We start from the raw sequence: 22,391 nt of genomic DNA on the forward strand, positions 1-22,391 counted from the left end.
GAAGAATAAAAGATGCAAAGATTTCTTTTCAGAAAATACTTAAACACAAATTGTACTTGAGCTATATTCTGTCTTAGAAAATACCTCTTATAAATTCCTAGTTTAAGATTAAATCTAGGTATATGTTTTTTCCAGTTCAAAATCTTCCCCAGTGTATATGTTTAAAACTTCACAGGTATGCAAGCTACACACTTTTATAATATTTGTACTCAGCAAGTTTGCGATGCATTTAATGTTCATGAGTTTAAAATAACAATTGTTTTCCTTGCTGTATCCAGTCTCGCAGCTTTCTAATGGAATTTCTGGAATATGTTAAGGTAAGCTACCATTGCTCTTTCTCCTCCTTCCATACTTGTTAGATTGTGTAAAATATCTTTGTCAAAGAGCTGAGTTGCAGAAAGAAGGAAAATCTTTACTTCTTTGATTTACTTGAATATTTAACAAGTAACAAAGGCGATACCTTAGATAAAGTCTGCATTATTTACTTAACCATGCATGAGCATGTCTATCATTGTTAAAATGGTTTGTAATTATAGCTGCATCTTGGCTTTTGGGGACAGGATTGTAGCTCTTACCCTCTTTCATAAGGATAGGTGTTATAAATTCTCTGCGCCTGGTGGATCACCCTCAGGGTTTATGAACAGCAGTGTTTGCTTTTGGTTGGTATTTGGGACGTTCAGGCTTTTTGTGTGTGAACATCAGCTACTGACTTAGAAAACAAGTCTCTATATCTCAGCTCAGCACGAATGACAATTGCTGTACCAGCATGTGGCCTGCCGTGCAGGATGCGTTTGTGTCTGAAACACTGGCATTGTAAAGGTCAATCCAACTTTTCATGCGATTTCTTTTCTTGTTTTTAATCTGTGCAATTTGCAATGTTGTCGTAATGTTTGGAGGGGATATTTAAAGAGAAGATCACTTGTTTTTAACAGGGTGTGTTAGTCTCCCTTTCATCGTACTGTATGGTTGGTTATTTAAAACCTGTGGTGTGTTCATGAGGATTTCCACTTTTGATCTGTAAGGACAAATGCTTCTTTCTCCACTATTGGTATGTCAAAGGTCAAATGCAATTTTCTACTCCTACTCTAACAATGTTATGCAAATCTTTTGTCCTAATGAATCCCTTTCCTCCTTTACTGGAAACCGGACTCTTGCCTGACAACCTATGGCGTGTGTGAAAGGCTTCGTTAGTAAGCAGATCACTTGTATACTTAGTAAAGTCCTAATCATTTTGTTAATCCGGAATCTTGCACTCTGGGCCAGTTTTGCGTGTCCATTACCCTGGGAAAAACCCGGAATTACAAACAGATTTGACTTACAGGTAACTCTCCACAAGGAGTCAATCTGAGTGATTGCCATGCAAGTCTGAACAATGGCTCGATCGTTCTAGAGTGGCTGCAAAGCTGCGGTGCAAGCATCTTCTGCTGTGCTGCTCTCTGCCTCCTGTGTCACGGGCACTTTTGGTGGTGTATCCCATTGCCATCAGGCCACAGTGAGAGAGGCTCCCAGGTTTGCATCCGCCAAGTGCTTTCTGATCAATGTGATCTCGGGGGGTAATTTGGAAAAGTCTAAGCTAGTAGCACTCGGAGTTAGGACTTACCTTCGTCGCTGCAGCCCAAATGAAAATAGCCTCTGTTCAGTAACCAAGTCCCCAGCATAAGCCGGTCAACTCTGATCAGAAGCACTGCCCAAAAGCAGATGAGACAGCTGAGAATAGATTGGAAAAGCTGTGGGTGACATGTTTAAAGAGCCTAAGTAAAATCATGGAGCAACGATGAACCATCAGATGGCAGGTTTCGTTTTGCAGCCATGCAGCGATTTCAATATTCTGTTTTCCACAGAAGCCAGAGAGATTTCTTTGAAAGGGAGGGGAACTTTGAAATGGCCATGTCTCTTAAGACCCCCTTCTGTTTCAATTACTAACTGTGGAAATAGACTACATGGTATGGTGTGATCCAGTTCACCCGTTCCCAACTAAGGCTTTCAATATACTGCCAAGCTGTGGATTAAGGAAAATGTGCTGTTCTTTATTGATAAATAGGCTGCCCTAGGATAACAGTAGGTAGAACAATAGGATATTCTGATGTCCCTTGGGATCTTCCACAAAAATTGGGAGGGTTTCCAAGGGATAATGCAGTAGGGTCTGATTCTGCATATTGCCCTGGTGGTTGTGATGGATGGAACAGATTAGTCACAAACTCTCAGTTCAGTGTTTAAGCACATAGGTATAGTTTTATATTAGTCACTTCTACTTGACGTCAGAGAAATTAAGCACAGGCTGAAAACCTAATTCAGAAGTGCTTCGACACCTGATTTCCTATGCAGAGATGAGTTGCAGAACTGGGGCATTGCTTTCTTTTACAAGTTTTAATATTTCTTTTTTTTTTTAATCTTGAAAGTATGCTTAATATATAGATTATGTATAGCCCTCATCTTCTGTTGTATCCACAGAAACCGTTGACTTACATCAAGAAGCAGTGCTAAGCTGGTAGTAGCTGTCTGAAAAACTTATAAATTAAAAGAGCAATTGGCATTTTAAAAAATAAAATTTAATTTAGCTCTTCTGTTGAATAACTTATTTTACTGGTATAACTGGCTGGAGGTAGCTCAGCCCATGCTTCATTCCTAAGGGTGTTTGAAATAAAATGCAGCCTCTTTTCTCCAGCTCTGCCTTGTGGGATTGTTTTAACTGGGATTTTTCTCAAAGGCACCGAAAGGATTGATGCCCCCCCATTCTGCTTTTCTGAAAGCTGAGCATGTCCCTTCCTTTGGGGCTTTCCTAGTAGCCCCTCAACCTCAATCTGACTGCTGTGATATCACCACCTACCTCACACCTCAGGCAGTGGCATTATCTCCGCTGCAGTCGCTGTCCTGTGTGTTTGCTTCTTACAGCGGCCAGTCCTCAAGTTACGGACTTGACTGCTCTGCTTGCAGAGGAGCAGAATAACCAGTTCTTAATAGCAGCCTTATGGGTTTACTCAGCAGAACTGTAGCTGGCACAACACACCTTCCAAACCAGCTCTGTGGGCTCTCTGAGCACTTAGAAAAAAAAAATAATAATGAAGTGGGCAGAGGTTAAAGAGTGCCTGAGCAGTTGCCTTGCTGTGGAGCTCTAGCTCCGTTGGCCCGGGGAAATATGAGCCTGCGCTTTGTCCATCAAACTGTTCTCACCCGGCTTGACAGTGTATCATTAAATGCATCTGAATTACAGCCAGTGAATTGAAACAGCAAACTCCGTTTTCACCACATTTGAAAGGGATAGCGAAGGACTCAGAGGCTTTAGCCCTTCCTGTTTTTTCTTTAAGTAAAATGACACTTACAAGATAAGGAAAAAAATTCCTACTCATTTTAATCCTGGGAGCTCTTGCTCTGTTTCATCCCTTGCTGAGGACAGCAGCAGAATCGTAGCTAAAATTAAATGAATTTAGTAAAATGTGGATGTGTATATGTTGTTCTATGAAAGTTAAGCCTGTCTAAAACGTGAAGCATGTGGTGAAGTGTTTTGTTCGCTTGGGACCTCACACTGCCATTATATTTCAGAGTGCGTGTGGGGAATGCATCCTAATTCCACCCCACCCTCTGGGCTCTTATTCACAGCAGGATCTGTCTTGGAAAACTTCCACTAAACTTGGTCACTGAGGGTGAATATCTTCCAGTGAAGGTTTAAATCCTGTTTTTCTTGTTTACGTGGCTTTGCACCTCCCCCCAACCCTTTTAAAAGAAGATGTGACAAATCTTGGCAGTTCCCAGCTCTGAGAACTGAATTCCATGGACTGGTTCCAATTCCATGCGTTCAGTCCATGGTATTCAGTTCTCTAGCTTGGCTGCATCGAACTTCACAACTACTAAGTCTGTGCGTGGCTTTTTTTGTCTGATTTTATTAATGAAAAAGATTCATCTATTTCAGCCTCTCTTTATTTCTTCAGTGTCCTTCCAGTGTACTTTCAAGATCAGAAACAAATGCATTTATCATTTGAAGTATTGCATCCGATAATGTAAATGTAGCTCTTGTGGCCATACATATATGAGTCTTAGGAATGTAGTCCAGAATGCTAACTGAACAGTTTTCAAAAGTTTTATATTTTCCAAATTCCTTATAAACAGTGCATCCTTTTACTGCTTCTAAACAGATGAGTTTCTAAAACTTTTGCAGATAAGAAAACAGGAACCAAGTAGCTCCAGACGAGCACACCAGGTGTTTTCTCTGTAATTCTCTGAAGCTACAGAGAAGCATAAAACCAGATGTGAGCAGTGGTGACTGCGTCCTGACTGAGAAAGGCTGCAGTAAGAATATCTTTCAAAAGCAAAATGAAAATTTGCAGTTCCTGCTTCTGCCTTTGTTCTCAGAGAACATCGCGCTGGCTGCACAGGAGTGTGCTAGCAGTACACTTCCAGCACTGACAACTTTAATAAGGTGTTCACTTGCTTAGGAAGATTATTATGGCGTTAATGCACATGACATTAGTAAAACAGGCTAAAGCACTTAATGCTGCCAGTCTTGTCTGGATTTTTATGTATGCGCTGACATATACCGGTGATCATTTTAAAATGTACTTTGAAACATCTCTCAAACAAAAAGACATCTTGCTGAAGCATACTGGAAATTAAAGGTAGCAGTTGAAAAAGTCAGGTGGCAGGGAGAACAGAGCCATGGCTCTTTATCGTGCTTGTACTCATCCTGTCCTCCTGACATAAGGAAAGTTCAGGATGAATGCTGGCAAATGTATTTGAATCTTCACTTAAGTGGGTCAGAGCATCCAGTTTTTCCACAGAGCAGAGTGGTTTACGTAACTTAAGTTAGAGTTTTTCATCAGAGAAAAGTGCTTATTAGGAAAAGTTAGTTAGAATGGCAGGTTCTGCTTTGTCTATTAAATGCTTTTTTTTTTAATTTGAAAGAAAAAGAAATATGCTAACCCTTGAATTCATCAGCTGCATTTAACTCTTGTTTGTTTCCATAGAAAACAAAGGTAATCCAGCTGGAGGACTTGGCTTCACATTTGGGTTTAAGAACACAGGTAAGTACTACCTTTTGAGGTGCAAGTACAAGCAATGAGTTTAAAAGGACAGGAGAGAAAGGGTGAGTAAGGGTAACATCTATGCAAGTGTCTCAGCATTACTGAAAATGCTTGGATTTTGGTGAAGTTCAGCAAAATCAGCCCTAAAAATGTGGCCATCCATCAAAGTACCATCCAGCCAGTGAAGGATTGTTGGCTTACAAGATTGTTTCAGTGAAGAGTGCTCAGCCTGCCTCTTGCACAGCTGCCTGTTGGCTAATGGATCCCATAGTGTTTGCAAATCTAGTAACAGAGCAATTCAGGGTACTTGGGAATCAAAAGCAGAGCTAGAAGCAAATTCAGACACTGCCTGCATAATTGGACGATGTTGTTATGTTTGCACACAATCAATAAATGAGGTGTTTTGCTCCAACTGCTTGTGTATTCTTAGAACATTTAAGAATTTGTATCTTCCGGTGCATTACTTAAGAAAATTGTCCCTCTCAGCACCATATAAGCCTGTCAAAGTGAGCTCATGGTGTGATATCTGTACTTCCCCCCCCCCTTCTTTTTCTGTTCTCTAAACATTCTATGTTTTGACTCTGAAGAATAGTCGTGGCTTGGTTTCTTTTAATTAGAGCATATTTGACATATATTTCGAAGTGACCAGTGTTTTCTGTTGCTCTGTACCTCATCTGATCTTGGGGTGCCCCTTCACGGCAGCTTACACTGCTGTAAGTCCAGGCTGCTGTGCCCCTGCCTCTCTCTTAAACCAGAACTTCATTTAAGCATGCAGTGAGCCAGTTCAGGGAATTTATCTGGTTGAAATCTAAACTATAACTTGCTTCTGCAGTCACATAAAGGCAAGAAAGGGAGAGAGGCAGAACTGTGGAAAACAGGGCTTAGATACTAGCTTAAGGTGTAGTGGAACTGCATGCTCGGAGTAACTATAGAGCTAACCCAGCAATAAATTCAACGAGTTGTTCTTTGGATTGGTAAAAGAGGTTTCCTCTTAAATGGAGCAGGAAAAGAAAATGTAAAAAGCTCTGGAATGTCCTGAGTGTAGCCAGGTTCTTGGAGAAGTACCTCAGTGTACTTCATTGAACTCGCGTGTTGCATTGGCACTATACAGCCTTTCCCTGGGAAGATGTGTATAACCATCCCCCTTTCATAAAACTGATGGCTAACTTAGCAATTAAAGTCTCTTTTGGGGATAGGAAGTTACTTGCACACCCCAAAATGCAGAAGCTCACTTCATCCTTCTAAGACCAAAGGGCTTACTGCATCTCTCTGTGTGGAAATACTGATGTATATCCTTCACTGAAGTCTTTCAGACTGACGAATTAAACATAAGCCTCCATCTGAACATGTGAAATGTTTTTTGCCTTCCTCTTGATCAGTTTATTATTCCTTTTTCCCTTCTGAACAGGATGCAATTAACAGAATCCAGGACCTGATGGCAGATGGCACTCTAACAGGTGACAGCCAAAACACAAAGGGGACTTTATTTTAGCTGGTGCAGAATAGGTGGTGCAGAAAATGCCTTAACTATGGTAGAGAGAGACTTCCAGTGTAATTTCTGTTTTAAACTGTAGAAAATCCTAGTAGGACTTGATAAATAGATATTTTTATTATCCCTGCTTCAGCGCCATGAAACTACTGTTTAAAGCACTATAGGATGTGATTGCTCTATGATACAAGGCTGGGAGGTGAATGTCCCCAACAGTTCAGGAACCAGCACAAGGTTCTGCATGTTGATTGAGCCCTGCTGAAGGCCTTTAGGGGTTGCTGAGCAGCCAGCTGCAAATGATGTCTTCTGAAATCTGAATTTGAAAGAATCCCGTGGATGTTTTGGGGTAGTTTGCAAGCCTGTTTTAAAGGTGCTGTGGCTAAAGGCAGTACCGGGGTGCGGCACGCTGTGGGAGAAGCAAACATCCCAGAGCGCTCCAGGATGCTGTAGTAAGTGGTGCTTGTTCCTAGCCATGTACCCATGCAATCAAAGTTGGAATGTGAGCAGAGACTGAGCATGTGGGTAGCTCCCTGGCAGTCTTTTTCTTTCCGAGGATGAAGTAGGGGAAGGTGCCTATGCAGACATTTACTGACCTGATATTGTGGTCATGGCTGGAAAACAACTGTCTTGGTGGGTACATGTGGATACCCATTCGAGTGACCTAAAAGCGCTCTGAATCAAAGCGTAAGGATGCGTACTGTCCTGGCTGTGTCTGTGGCCTAAAAGGCATGTCAATGCGGCGCTCTGCCTTGCATTTGATCCTGTAATGTGCTAAGAACAGAGAGGTCTAATCTTGCTCTTGATGGAGCAACTGAAATACAGAAATTGAGGTTCATTCCCTTTTAGAGGGTAAGTTGGAATGGCTGAGCTGGGCCCCATGGGGTCTCTGAATCACCTCCTGCGCCCTCCTGTTCCTCTGCCTTTCTCTACCAGCTGCCTGGGCCCAGGACATCAGCCCCGAAGCTATATACCTGAAGTAGCTGCTGCTGTACTCCCAGCTAGCTGCGTACAATGAAAAGAACGTGTTCCTTTGCTGAACAAAATTAGTCTTACCAAGGCACTCGGCTATTGTCATAGCCCTGCTCAAAGACCCAACGGTAGAGAGGAGATAAAAGCCTGCCTGCTAGCACGTTGTTCTGCCTGCCTTAGATATGAAATGCAGCCTCAGCAGTTTGAACGGCCCTTCCAAAAGAAGTGACTGATATCTGTTGGGAAGTGAGAGGAGCCAAAGTGCTGACTTCAAGGTCCTTTCTTTCCCCCTGTAGGTGTGATTGATGACAGAGGAAAGTTCATCTACATCACTCCAGAGGAGATGGCTGCCGTGGCTCAGTATATCAAACAGAGAGGACGAGTCTCCATCGCAGAGCTGGCCCAAGCAAGCAATTCCCTGATCAACCTCCAGCCTGACAGCCGAGCTGTTGCTCCAACTGTGGCATGAAATTGTGGCGTGAGAAAAATACAGCAGGCGTGAGAAAAATACAGCAGGAGTTTAACCTTTTACTGAATAAGCCACATAATTAAAAACAAACAAGAACTCCTCTAGTCCATTCATGGTGCTTGAAGATAGGTTGCTCTTTTTAAGCATCAGCTGCAAGACTTGATCAAAAGTTTTGCTTTTCATTCTGTTACAGCTGGTATAAAATAGGACAGTTGTTTGTACAACAGAGGCTAGCCAAGAACGTGGGGCTAAAACACTCTGATGCTCCTGTACCCCAGGGATATCAGTAATTTATACATAGTTCCTTTATCTTGGCAGTCAGTTTCATGTGACTATACCCAGACTTTTTATTGTTTCCAGATTCTGATGTCTGTATCAAATATATTTGGTTTTGATTGCATTCGGAATTCTCCAGGCTTGCTCTGCACTTAGGGAGCTGTATAACTTTGTGGCAATGACATATACAGCCCAGCATAACAGATGTGTAGGGGAGAGGCTCGCAGATTTTGTCTTCTGTATCAACATTGAAAGGATAGAGTAAAAAGAAAATACTGCAAGTGTCTTTGTTCTTACTGAAATATATACTGAAACTCTAGAAAGAGTGCTTGCTATGTTGTGAGAACTTCCAGAGGTTATTTCAGAAAACCTTTCCTGTATAAATATGTTTTGCTTGGTTTATATAATGTAAAAAGTTCACTCGCAGCCAAGCTGCATTATTTTTCTGTAGCCAAGAGACAGAAACACCTCCAGGGACAGGCTAACTGGCCTCATTTATTGTGCAGGCCAGTTCTACTGATACCAACCAGATCCGGATGATTCATCCTTTGAAGTAAGAGCCAGCTCAGTGTGTCTGAAGGCCTCAGACACCCCCGCCCCGTGGCCTTTGTGTTCTGGATGTTTGGGTTGTTTTTTATAAATAAAAAATTCAGGCACTATGAGTCATGCAAGTAATGTTACCAGTAAATGGTTATTAATATATTAATTGTAGGTGTCAGTATATTTCCTGCGTAAGAATATTTATTTTTTTAATAGCCTAATTGATGCTTTGTTAATTCTCCTTTCTGAAATCAACAGAATCTGTGTGGATATACAGTAATTGGGGAGGGCAAGAGGGGCTGGTTTTGTCTCTGGCAAGCTCAGAGGTAACTTGTGTAGACTAAAAGCTGCGTTATCAGTGAGATGAGTTAGCAATAAAACAACGGAAGGAAGCATATTTCCTTTTTAATATCTGCACTACTGCTGAACATGATGCTCTCTGGGAGTGCTGACTTACGGCGCAGCACCACGCGTTGATGTGAAAGAGCGGTATGTCGTTACTGTGGTGCACACCGATAACCAGCAAAAAGATTACTTGAGATTTGAGCCTTGTATAGTCTCTTAATAATTCAATTCTCTCAATAATTCAATAATTAATAATTCAAGTCTTAACTATTCTTTTAATAAAATAAACAATATTGAAAGAATTGCAGATATTTGTATTTGAGATATCTTTTTTAACATGTTGAAGGATTTTATGAGGTAAAGGAGCCAGCCAGCAATGCCATAGGCTCCATTGTGCCAGTCAAAGACCAGAGTTATGCAATTAAATCCGCTGAAATCGCCCCAAAGTGTACTCCGTTTCTGTGAATGGAACAAATGACACCACGTCCGCTGTGCCGTGCAAGCTTGCTTCTGCTCTGCTAGGACAACTGCACCAGCAAAACTGCCCCGCCGCTTCAGCACGGGCCAGTTGTCTGCTGAGAATGGTGTGTGCCATCTCCTTTTACGCACTTGTGCGTTTTAGCTTGGACGAGATTTGTGTCTTTTAATACAAAAATAATTCAGACTATTTCACTATTGGAGTCTCACAGGGCTGTGCCAAAGCCAGAAGGGTTGTTTGTGATTCATTGACAGGTCGCAGAAAGACTGATTAAAAGCTGCAGTTTAAAGGAGGTGCTAGGCAGAAGAATGTGATGGCAAAGTATTTATTACGAACCAAATTCACGGGCCCTTAGAGCACTCTAGCAATAACCGGCACCTCAGAAGTGCCGCTCGCCTAAGCTCCTGTTTCGAGCTCTGAAGGAGTGTTTCCCTTTTAAGTGAAGCATGTGAGGCAGGCAAAGTAGCCAGAGCGAGCCCTTTCACGCGAGGTATTTGTCACCGCACAAGTTTTGTGTATCTTTGTTGTTGTCTGTCGTGGGAGACTAGATTTAACCTGTGGGTCCCTCCTAGTACTGAGCTCACACCTAATGCTAGGGTTTGGGGCTCTATGCTTGCTTTTATCCATGATTCCTTACTAGGGTTTCCCAATATTGCGTTTTAGACCTGGCCATGCTCTTCCTAAGGTTGTGGAGTTACTGTATGGAAACTGGAGCACGGGTCTGATGATGGTCTTTGGAAGAGCTAACGTCATCTGGCTTGACCGTGTTGTAGTCTCAGATGAAACATCAGCCAGGGTAAGATGTGACCGTGTAGCTATGCCAGCAGCTGGTCTGTCTGTTGTAATCCTCTCCCACCGTTTCCATTCCTGTTCTTGGCACCCAATTGCATCATATCGGTGTTCAGGAAAACTCAAATTTCACTCGTATTGGGTTTGGGTGCTATGTGATCTTCGCTGCATGTGAACCGAGAGGCCAGCCACTTATATGAGCCATATAACAAGTATGGGGGGGGGAAAATATAGATGACAAAAAGCATGCGTAGGCTGCTAGCTCTTACGCAGAAGGAAACTGTGCTCTGCCTTGAAGAAATCCTTTCACTTGGTCAGGATTTCCAGATCGCTGCAGAGCCTGAGCCTGCAGGAGGTCAGGACAAACGGCGTCGGTGCCACAGGTCCCGTTCAGCCCTGTGCCTCGGGGAACAGCCGCCACTATTAAATTGTGCCTGCTTTTTCTGTTAAAGAGCGTTATGATGTTTTCTGGGAATCCGCTTACGAAGTCCGAGAAGACAGTTTAAAACCTTGAATACGATTACTTCAGGCCATTTGTTTGGATGGTTTATAAATGAAGCCGTTCAAACCTATGCTGCTGCTTAAATCTGCGTTCGTGGGGTTTCTGTGGAAGTGGAGGGGGAAGAAATTAAGGGCTATGTCCCCAAAATTATTTCACTGACAGAATTCATAAATCATGCGATAACTCCCATTTCATATATCCCATGAACAGAGACGCCTAACGGGAAGGCATTTATCCCCGCTGGCACTGAATTAGGGGACACCCCCAGGTGTCGTGGCCATGGCCGAGACAGGAGGTGTCCCCCATGTCCTGGGTGAGGATGGAGGCTGAGGATGCCGATGGAGCGGTGGAATGGTCCATCAGCACCTGGGGTGCTCTCCTCTCCTCCTTCCTCGGTGTTTAAAACCGGCCCTGACCCCCCGTTGCAGGGAACCGCAGTCCTGCGGGACGATACGGGATTTGCCTGACTTACCCAGAGCACCGATCCTCCCCACGTGCCTACGGAAAATTTTACGGGGTCGAGCACCAAACCCAGCCACCGCAGTCATCTGTGTCAGCGTGGTCCCTGCCATCACGTCTGGCACAGTCAGCGGTAAAATACAGGGCACTAAAATACTGGTAAAGCAGTAAATCCAGTAAAATACGGGGATGCACTGTAGATTTTGGGTGTTCGGGATTCATGAAAATTTAAAAGCTTTTCAGTGACTGCTTTCTCGGCGTATCTACCATGTTAAAAATGTAAACACATACTGAAGTTCCTCATCGATATTTTGGCAAGTGAGCGTTAACTGTTTGTAGCTCACAGCTAAGAGCCGGATCGGTGCTCAGCTAAGCTCTACCCGGGCTCTTTGCCTCGGCACGATCTGTAGGCAAACCCCTCATCAGCACTAGCTTTGGGGAAGGACACCTACTCCCGCTACCCCTCTGTCTTAGAGGCAGGACGGTTTCGATGTTTCGCTTCCTGCGGCTTTGTCCAATCGACTTTTATCATTTTTAAAAAGCTGGAACATCCCCCTATTATTTGGCTTTAAAAAAAAAAAAAAATCCCTATTTTCTGTTGAACTTTGCCTATGCACTACGCAGCATCTGTCACCGTGTTTTTCCTCTCTGAACTAGTACAAGAGCTCCCAGGTACTCTGCTTGTACCTGGAAGGAATAATAAGAATAATTACTACCTCCTCTGAGCGAGCTTGTCCTAATTTTGCCATTCCACCCGAAGGCAAAGGCCAAAAAAATTAGATTTGAAAACCTTGTCTTCATATCACGCAAGGCGAGATCTAATGAAGGGAAACTCCAGCTTCTTTTTCAATGAAAGAATATAGTCTGTGTGAAGAATTTACAGGTTATAAAAATGTAAAAGCAACAAATGTCACAACTTTGTTAATTGTTTGTGATAGGAATTTGAGAGCCCATCAGCCTCATGGTTTCCAGCTCTTCTCTGTAACTATGAATGCTCGGAGCAGGTTTGGGTTGGTTTTATGGTGTTTGGGTTTTTTTTTTTTAGTTGATATTGTGTGTTTAGGAAAACGCTAAATGTCACAAGACGGCAGCGAATCACGCAGCTGCAATATTCCCCTCTGCACAGGAACAGCCACATTCTGGATTCACAAATTCACTTTTTTTAACCCCAAAAGCAAATTCAGAGCGTTAATACCGATCTGTGGCTTGAATGCAGGCTGATATCCAGGGAGGTTTTATGCCCGAAGCACTGTAGGGATGGGACCTTAATTCTTTTCATCTTCTCTGATATAAAAAAAACCCTGAAAGTCAAGTAAAACAAAGGAGGGAAAAACAAATCCCCTTCCTTTCCTAAAACTAAAGGAACATTTTATGATCTCTGTGGATACATCTGTATTCATCAAATGTGACATTTTCTGTCCCTGGGGACAACTCCTTCATATCCGTTTATATGGTGAAACAAAGAGTGGCATCGGCTAAACTGCTTTTTGGGAACGCCTTTCTGGAGGGTCCTCAGCTGGCCTGGGAGACGGCCCCGCGGCAGTGGTGCCCCAGCCCTTTTCAGCCCACCCAGATTTATCTTTGCCTTCTTCACCCTTCAGAAGGCTTCTCGTGACGGGGCGGGCTGCTTTGGTGCTGAGATAGAGGAACAACTCCAGATTTATTTGTTGACCAGTGACCCAATTCATTTCCCATTTGAGTCAAAGACCTGCACTTCCCTTTCTGACGCCAGATAACCCGCCCCCCGATGTAGCTTATCTCCTCTGAAAGTGCCCGCACAGCTCTTTGATGTTCTCAAAAGTGCTGAGCTTGCACATAACATCAGGACAAACAAGCTTCTGCTGACTGCATCCAAAATTGTTGAACGGCTGGCCTGACCTCCCAGGGAGCTCCAGGGAAGAGTCTGTTTTGGACACAGATCATTACTTGGAAGCCAGCTAGGCTGTGCTCAGGGCTGCTCAGCTGAGGATCTGGCCCAGAAACCTAATCAGATGTCTTCTTAATTGGGTCCATCAGGAATGTATCTTCTTCAAGCCAATGGATTTTGCTGTGCAGCTGTACAGATGAACTAAAATTATGAGATTTAAGAGTGAAGTTATGATGTACTCATTGGTCCTATGAATGACCAGAACTGTCCTCGCCGCAGGTGGGATCTCGCGCGGGTTTTGGATGGCAGCGCTCACGCTGCAGTAGAAACATCTCTTCAGCGTTCATCCTGCATTTGGCTTTCCCTCCAGGACCTTCACTGGCAGCTCACGGTGGTTTGAGGAATCATCTAATACCTCCAATATTCTCAGCCAAAGTCCTGCTCAGCCATTTCCAGCTGACAAAACCCGGTTTACCCCAACTTCCGATTACCCCAAAGTCTACACAGCAGAAGAGAGTTAGGCGGAGGCTTTGGGAGGCCATCAACGAAGCATGAGGGGGAGCTGGTATGGGGGGCAATTCCAGGCATGTTTGATTTACCTTTAGGTGAGAACTTCTCTCACTGCAGGGACAGGGAAGGGTAAAGAAAATGACAGGAGCTGGATCTAGGCGCTAGTTCTGTGCATGAGCTCTAATGGAAGGATCAGAGGCACCAAATGCAGGCAACCCCATGCATCTCTCCAGGAAAACCAGGCACTGAGCTTGACGCATCGTATGCGGGTGCTGCACAGGGCATCTGTACAGCTGGCCACGTATGCACAGGAGGTCTGAAATATTCTCTACCCTTATGGTTTGCATATGCAAGTTACCTCTGCCAGTCAATTCTGCAGACTGCAGCCTCGCAGCTGCTATAGATGAGTGCCCGGGAAATATCCCATATGTTAAATGCATGTATGCGTCTATGTATGTGCAGTTGTCTTATGACTCTTCCAGAGGTCCAAGAAGTTTTCAGGGACGGCTGGATATCCCCGAATCTCTGGTAAATGAAGTTTTCATCATTTTCTAGCCAGGCAAAAGGTATGATTCAGGGTTGTATGTTAAGACTGAACAGGTCTCAGATGCTGGAGTTTATAAAAGAGAAGATCCATGGAATGGGAGCTGCAGGCTGGAAGTGGAAGTGAAGACAACGTTAATGAGGCTTTGGGGAAATAGGACACTGAAGAACTCTGCAAGAGAGGTTTTGAGGGCATGGTGGAGGATACTAGAAGCTACAGGTATCTGCTGAGCAGGAGGCAGGAAGGAGAACAGGGAACCCAGGAGTACGTATTTGTGAGGGAAAAAGAGAGGAAAAGGCCAGATGGGGGAGGAGAACCAAGGCTGAGAAGATGAAGTAAGATGAAGTGAGCAGCAGGCCCGACTGGAAGAGAAGATAGCATGAGACCAGAGGCCAGAAAGGAACCAGAGGAGGCACAGAAAATGGTGAGAAATCACAGCCCAGCTAATGCAGAGACAAGAGAGAAGGGACGGGACATCCACACCAGTGCCAGGCGGAGGATCTGTGTGACAGTAGACTTATTTGAGAAAATGCCATTGGTCTGTCAACGGGAGAGATCCAAACAGAGACTGAAGTGCTGAGGAGCAAATGCAGAGGTCACGGCCACGAGGCTTGGAGGGAACTAGGAGAGCCTGGGCAGAAAATGGCACAACTAGAGCTGCCAGAGCCTTGCATGAAAGACTGAGGGAGGGAATGGCAGAAACCACAGTGGGGTGGTGAGTGAACACGCTGCGACGGGATGGATGCAGGCTAGAGAAATCAATAAATTCAGAATAAAGTGTTCGGTGGAGGCTCTGGAGGCAGGATACCTCCCCAGCCCTGTGCAAAGCACGGACCACCCAGGTCAGACGTTCTGCAAAGTGCTGGGCAACAGCACCGCAGTATTTTGGAAAGGAGGGGCCCAAGGAGCAAACAGAAGATCTCTCTGGGACCTGTTCTCCTTTATTCAGGCACTTGAAGCAATCCTGGTTTGCACTGCCTGTTGTATTTATTCCACCTTGTGTTCTTTTCCCTTTCTGTTCTCCTTTGACAGTGCAAGTCATTCCCTTGCACCCAAAGGATTTCGGCTTATTGCACTTGCTGATAGAAGTGGTTTCCTTGGCATCCTCGTTGGCTTCTCTGCTGTCCTCCTTGCCTTCGTAAAAATCAAGTGACTGGCACGAATACGCACAACAGTACAACTGTCCTGTGTATTTTGGCAGGTAACTCTGGACATGGGAAAGTTTTTCCTCTTTTTCTTTTATCACCTACACGAAAGGGGCATTTTCTCTCTTAAGGAGGGTTTTGCCCCTTGTTGTGTGTTTTAATTCCCATTCGCCCCGATGAAACCCCAGCGCTGGTATTCCTCGGGGAGGGGTGGAAATCGCAGCTGCAGCTGGCAAACCACAGGGTGAAAGTGAGCACAGCTCAAAAGCCAAATGTGCAGGATGGGTTCGTGCTGTGCAGCCGGGTGTGAATCATTGCCCTCTCCCAAGGCACCGCACGGTTTCTCAGCAATGGAGGCAAACCCAAAACTCATCAATCCACAGAGAAAAAGAAATTAAACTGCGTAACTCAGGACACAGTGGGCTGCGCAGCATCTTGGCCAGGTGCCATCATCCCCAAGCAGTTTCAGGGCATTGAAATTGTCTCGTTGGTAGTAATGGAAGAGCCTGAACTGCTTCCCAGCCACTGTCTCTGCTTTAGGGCAGCCTTCTTGGGACCAGGGGAGTCATGTCCACCCATCACCGGGGCCCTGGACCTCACTCAGCCCCAGTGCCTCCAGTGGTTGCTGTGCCTCAGACCCTGAGATAGGGTCTCAGGACCCTGAGATCCTGAGATAGCTCAGACCCTGAAGCACGTCAGCCTGTGCTCTGAGTTATTTTTCTTTCCCTTGGGCAGCCATGGAAGGGCCCCCAGAGCAGTGGGATGCTGTGGGAGGGGTGTAGGCTCTCCAGCTCAAATGATCCATTAGAGAAACTGGTGATGGGAGCCCTCCCGTTTCCCAGGTGGCATCTGAGCTTGACAGCTGGTAGATGATCCGATGCAGATCCAGGGCTCAGACCCTCTTTCTGCTGCATGGCTCCATGCACATAAGAGTTGTGCTCCCAACCTTTCAAAGGTTGGACCCACCTGGGCCCACACCCTGGTCTCCTGATGAATCCCACGGAGAGAGATGGACAAATGAAGTGCACAGAGGATGGGGTCCAAGCCCTCCTCCCTGGGCCATGGACACCCAGCTCAGCTGCACATTGTGCTCCCAGCCAGCTGATGTGGAGGTGGACAATCTCTCCTTGAGACTTGTACCAATGTAAAGGGGGGACCAGGCGAATTCAGGGGCTTCTTCAGGCAAAAGGTGGATGCAGAGGTGGCAGCCAAGATGCATGACTGCCTGCTCTGGAGGACAGAGGATGGACACAGCAGGCCTTGTACAGCTATAGCCCAATCTTTGGGACTTTTACAACTATAAGCCGATCTTTGGGACTTTTACAGCTATAACCTGATCTTTGGGCCTCTTCAGCATAGCAATTTACCCAGCTGATATGGTTGTCTCTAAAAGCTACAGGTCCTACGCAGACCTGCGCTGAAGGATACAGTCTGATGCATCAGAGAAACATAATTCTCTTTGGTCTGTCTTTCAGACCATTTTAGTGGCCTGATATTTAGTTAAGATGACCTAAAAGGAGGACAAAATGATTACAGAGAGGGTCACGCTGTATGCTCAGAGGCGGGTCGGACACGAACTGTAGGAGGGACTGGCAACTCCTCCTAAAACACCTCCTGCTCATGTGGATCCAGGGTCACTGCAGATGACAGAGGTTTCTGGTTTGTCTCAAAGGAAAATTTCTGCCAGCATCAAATTAAGGTCAGGGGACAGAGCAGAACGACGGCCTCGTTTCAGCCTGGCAAGGGAATCTGTAATCAGGAGCGTGGGTACCGCAGTCACGTTGGCACTGCACGGTGCAGGACACGGGTGTCCTGGTTGTGCTGGTACCTTTGGACAGTCTCCCACACCAGAAGTGCTGAGGAACGTTTGTGTGAGTTGTTTTCTTCCTCCGTCCTCCTCCTAGGAAGATGGTCCTCGGGGCTGTCGTGCGTGAGCTTCTCACGCTTTGCATGAGCTCTTTGGGGAGGGCAGGATTCAGGTGGTGGAGGGGGAGCAGTGGGACTCGTGGAGGGACGGTTCCAAGCAAGGAGAGAAGCTGCGATGGGGCAACCATTGCAGAAAGGACTGCGGGAGCTGCTGCTGAAGCTGAAGCTGAGCTGCCAGCAGGGAGGATCCAAGCATTTCTCATCCACTCCAGTGCAAGGGCAACCCCGGGGTGGGGCGAGGACATCCCAAGGGGGCACAGCAACTCCTCAGAACACCTTTCCCTGGATGATGATGACCCAGCACAGAGCCAAGTTTCCCCCACTTAAAATCATTTAATACTGCAATGATTTTGGCCATTTTGGTTACAGGAATCCAGGCTGGGTGTCCCATCAGCCACCCCACAGTGGGTGTGCTACCACCCCGCAGTGGGACCACGGCCACCTACAGCCCGGCCCGTGGCTCAGCTCACCTTCACTACAAGGGAGCCATCCACAGCCTGAGGTTTCCATCCGGATGGAAGCAGCCACTCCGCCCTGTGGGCTGGGGACTCTGATCTCTGTGAGCTGCCTGCTTACAAGAAAGACGAGAGTAAATTGCAATCTGCAGAAAAGCTACAGCTCTGGGTCATAACGCTGAGAAACAACCATCGGCTGCAGCTTCTAACACGTCCCACGCTCATTGTCTGTGTTGCCTCCATGCACACAGCTAAACCTCACACCCGTTCCCTCCCATCTGCCTGATTTACACATCACCCCGGACTACTTGATGTATTTCCGTGCTGCCACTTCCATTAGTGCATTAAGGACGGGACTAACTTCTTCAGGGCTTTCTCTTCCAAGAGCAGTCACCTCCAAGCCCTTCTCCAGCCTTGAGCTGACCTCACCAACCCTTCAGGTCCTTCCAGAGAGCCCGGTCCTGCAGAAGACATGCCCAAAGCTCCCTAGGGTGAAGCTAACCACAGACAAAGCTGGGGCCAAAATACTACGTGGGCAGGTTTGGGCATGATTCGAGGTCATGGCTATTGGAATTGTTAATGGTTTGTTTGGTAGAGAGTCCGCTGATTTTGGGTGATGCTCTGCAAGCTTCTGGCCGTAAGAGGTGGCAACAGGTGAGTGCTGCTGGGGTCCAAACGGCACGGTGCCAATGTACCTGGGCCTGGCATGCCTGGATTTGGGCTGAGCCCTGCCTGAAACATCTCCCCAGCTGCCTGTGCTCTTCCTAAAACACCCCACGCGATCCAAGCCTCCTCCAGGAGATGGCAGCAGCAGATCTCGCATCCCCCAGTGCAGCATTTCTATGGCAACGGGAGCGAAGCATCCCCCAGAGCTTGGAGGGCGACCACAAGGTGAGGGAAAGCCATTGCTTCCCAGCAAACAGCCCATCTCCCAGCTTCCCTGGGCTGGGGAAACCTGGAAAGAGGCTGCCTGCCACTTTGCTCCTTGCCCAGCATCGCAGCGAAATAATTGAGGTGACAACCAGGGGATTGCAGCTGAATTAGCCAAGGTTACTGAGTTTTCTTTGACTTCTTTTAGCAGGAGGGAAAAGCTACTGCAAAACTTGCGCAGCTCCTGGATGTACCGAGGAGGGAAAATGGCAGCATTGGCAGCAAAACGTTTACAGCAGCATCAGCCGAGTCTAACGGCCTTCGGCAGGGAGCAGCCAGAGCGGGGGAACATTTGTGAGCTTAGAACCCTTCCTGCTGCTCAGAAACAGTTGATCTTCAGTGTTTAGAAAGCTGGCTGCTCCCTCTTGGGTCCCTGCTTTCCAATGCGCTACCACCCAAACTAAGCTGCTTAGCACATGTGGTGTAATCCATCTTCAGGCTTGTGGCAGGAGCAGCAGTGGGAGCTAATTAGCATGCGCTAATATGCGTGTTAACGAAATCTAGCTCCTACAAGCAGGAAAATCTTTACGGTTGTTGCCGTTTATTTGCACGCTGAATTTTTTGCAATTAGGCACCACGTAACGTTGAGTCGCTGCTGGGGACCGGTCCCTCTATCTGTGGCTAATGCCACTTACGCGAGGGGTGAATTATGGGCAGGTCACGCAGCAGAGCTCTTGGGACCCAGCTCAGACCTGCTCTGAAAAGCTACAAGGAAGGGGGTTTTTGGCATGAACACACCGTCGTTCCTTGGAGTCAGGACATAGCTCAAGGAGTTGTTCAAGGAGGGCAAGGGAGGTGTTTGGAAAGGGATTTGTAGTAAGGTTTCAAGGCTGCTTTTCTGTCTTAATACTTTACATTTGGCCACTCAATCTGACGCTTTCAAAACTCCTTCTCAAATCTTAGTCCCCTCAGTGCTGGTGAGGGTAAGCCAGCAACAGTCACTTGTTCTCCATGTTGTTTGCAGACTCGTAAGCTGAGCCCTGGAGCCGGTTCATCCTTGTCCTTCCAACAGAGAGCAGGAGTGAAGCTGGTCCTGTCCCAGGGCTGCTTTCTAGCTGCTAGATCTTTCCCTTTGGGACTGTAGCTCCAGCAAGAGGTGCTGACCATGCTGGTGCCACCCCGCTAGGACCTGACACAGCATAACCAGACATTTCTCTTGTGTTGTTCCAGCCCTGGCTCTGGCTGATGAACTGCTGTGGTTTCAAGTCCCAGCAATGGACTGACACAGCAGATACGGCTCTGTAGAAAAAGACCCACATTGTTGGGCCACCAGGATCCTTAGGTATCTGCCAGATGGCTCCTAGTCTTCCATAGTTTAACTTTCCTTCACTGTAAGGATTACATCCACTTTTTCTCCTCTTCAAGCATCAGGCAGATCCCACCTTATTTAATTTTATAATTTTAACAGCTCTGATGGGCTACAGCTTTTATCAGCTCAACCGTGTGTGATGTGCACTGGCCCAGGCTGCATCCCCATGGATGGAGAGCCAGGAGCTGAGTGGGATGGCACGGCAGCAGGGCAGGGACTTTGCAGGGCAGGGACCTCTCCAGTTGGTGCCCAGCTCCACAGGACCCAGGCAAGGTGAGCAGGAAAGGTCCATGGATGACAGCCACGCTCAAACAGGAGGCCAGATCATCAGGCAAGTTGATGGTGATGAGGCAGGTCCGAGGCCAAGCTGTGAAGTCAGGGCCAAAGGTCCATGGCCAGGCATGGGCATGGCCATGGGTGAGCTGGAGACCAGCACTCCTCCAATGAAGCTTGGGCAGGGAGTGAGAGCCCAAGGCTGAGCTGAAAACGGGAGGGTGCCTGTCAAACAGAGCCCTTTGGAAAAGTGGTCCTCATCACCCACGGGACCCATTGACCCACTGGAAAACATTGTGTCATCCTCTGTCTTGGGGAATGGATGAGCTGAGAACTGAAGCCAGTTCCCACATCTCTGTCCAACCACAGGAGCATGGTTCATCTCAGAGACCTCATGAAACAGCAGGCACTTGGCATAGGTCAGGTCTCCTGGCCTGTTTGGTCATTCCCCAGAGATGCTGCATGTCTTTATTCTTTTTCCTTTCCTAATTTTCCCTGCCGTAATTATTTGACTGACTGGCAGGAGGGATTCACAGTGAGGTAGCAGAAGTTTATTCACATATGCAGTCATCCTAGAGAACTGCCGCTCACCAGCATACCAAGATATTTGGGGTAAATATAAATAGAATAGAATAGAATAAAGCTAGAATACAAAGTAAACTGCTTACACAGACAGCAGAAAGCACCAGCGATCTTTGCAAAGTACATTGAGATCCTCTGCTAGGAAGGTTGCTTATGCGAGGAAAAGTAATAGTCCACACCGCTGTCCAAAGCAGCATCAAGAAATGACTAGTGGCTGAGCTTCGTTTCTAAGCTATGATAAGCAGCAAACAACCTCCAGGTCAGCTCAGCTACTTCCAAGGAACAAGGTCCTGTTCTTGAAACCCAGGCATTTCTCCACCCAAGAGATAACCCCACCTTTTCAGAGCAAAGAGAACCTTGGGCATTGGAAGTGTTTCTGAAGCGTTGCCTCAGCCTGTCGGGTCTCCTCTTTGTGTCGAAGAGCAGAAAAGGAAACATCCCAACACAGAAACACACACCTAAAAATCTCATAAAGTTCTGTAATGAGAATGTGGTGGGTCACTCCACATTTCACGTACCAAGGGATCATCTACAGCAAGGACCAAGGGCTCCCTCCCTTGTAGACCATAGGAACTAGGGTTCACCACCAACATGCACTTCTCAAACCTTCCTTCCAAGCCCAGACCCCCGTCTAGTCCAGACACTGGTCTTGGACACGGCAGAAACATGCAACCAAGGCAGATAGACCTTTCCCAGAGGACTTTACCCATGCAAGAAGTCCTTTCATTCTCCCAACCAGTAGACAGAGTTATCTGCAGTTCCCTGCAGCTTAACAGGGAACGTTAGATCTTGAGTTTGATGATACCTGTACTGAGCCCAGGCCAGAAGAAGGGAGCACAAGGAGTTTTTCTTCCTCTGCAAGACTTAACATTGGCTGCTGGAAAACAGATCCCTCCACTCCAACTCTGGGTGTTGAAGCTAGCGTGTTCTTAAGATGCATATACACCTTATATGAGGAAAAAATCTACACTGAGTGGAATAGCTGCAGCTGGGCTCCCATGGCTCTTTCCTCTGCCAACAGTTCATAGCTTTAAATAGAAACTTTATTCTTTAACATATAGAGGACAAGGACCCTGAAAAATGATGACCCGTCAGGATGGGAATGACCTGTGCCACCACAGAGTCTAAGAGGTAGAGGAGGAGGGAGAGGTAGAGGAGGGACCCTTCAGTGGCTCTGGCAGCAGGTCAAGATGGGACACTGGCAGGGCAGATCCAAGGGAGGCCAAAGGGGAAGGAGGAAGACCTCAGAAGAAAGCAGGCACATTCGAAACAAAGGCTGCGCCGGAGCCTGAAATTGTCTCTGCTTCACTCTTCCTCCCTCTCCACCTTCCCGGGAGAGCGTCTGGGTTCGTTAGCAGCTAGGAAAACATTTTGGCCCAGATTCAGGCAGCCTATTAAGAGCTGCAGTCCCAGCGGGAGCTGGAGGTTCCTCGAGGCTGTGTGGATCAGCGAGCCGGAGCCGATGCTGGGGAAAGGCCGCATGGTCCCACCCGATCCCGGGAAGCAACGGGTTCTTCCC

General features: G+C 46.6%; 1 protein-coding gene across 1 annotated transcript in view; it reads left to right on the forward strand.

Annotated features, from left to right (window-relative positions):
• Positions 1-8,853, forward strand: part of DDRGK1 (DDRGK domain containing 1) — a 39,573-nt gene extending 30,720 nt beyond the window's left edge. The window contains exons 6-9 of the mRNA XM_075499473.1: positions 279-317; positions 4,959-5,015; positions 6,424-6,472; positions 7,770-8,853. Coding sequence (XP_075355588.1) covers positions 279-317; positions 4,959-5,015; positions 6,424-6,472; positions 7,770-7,942 — 318 coding nt within the window. The 3' untranslated portion in view covers positions 7,943-8,853. The remainder of the gene's footprint in view (positions 1-278; positions 318-4,958; positions 5,016-6,423; positions 6,473-7,769) is intronic.
• The last annotated feature ends 13,538 nt before the right edge of the window (positions 8,854-22,391 follow it).

The sequence above is a fragment of the Mycteria americana genome, chromosome 4 (assembly GCF_035582795.1).
Source record: "Mycteria americana isolate JAX WOST 10 ecotype Jacksonville Zoo and Gardens chromosome 4, USCA_MyAme_1.0, whole genome shotgun sequence".
NCBI lineage: Eukaryota > Metazoa > Chordata > Aves > Ciconiiformes > Ciconiidae > Mycteria > Mycteria americana.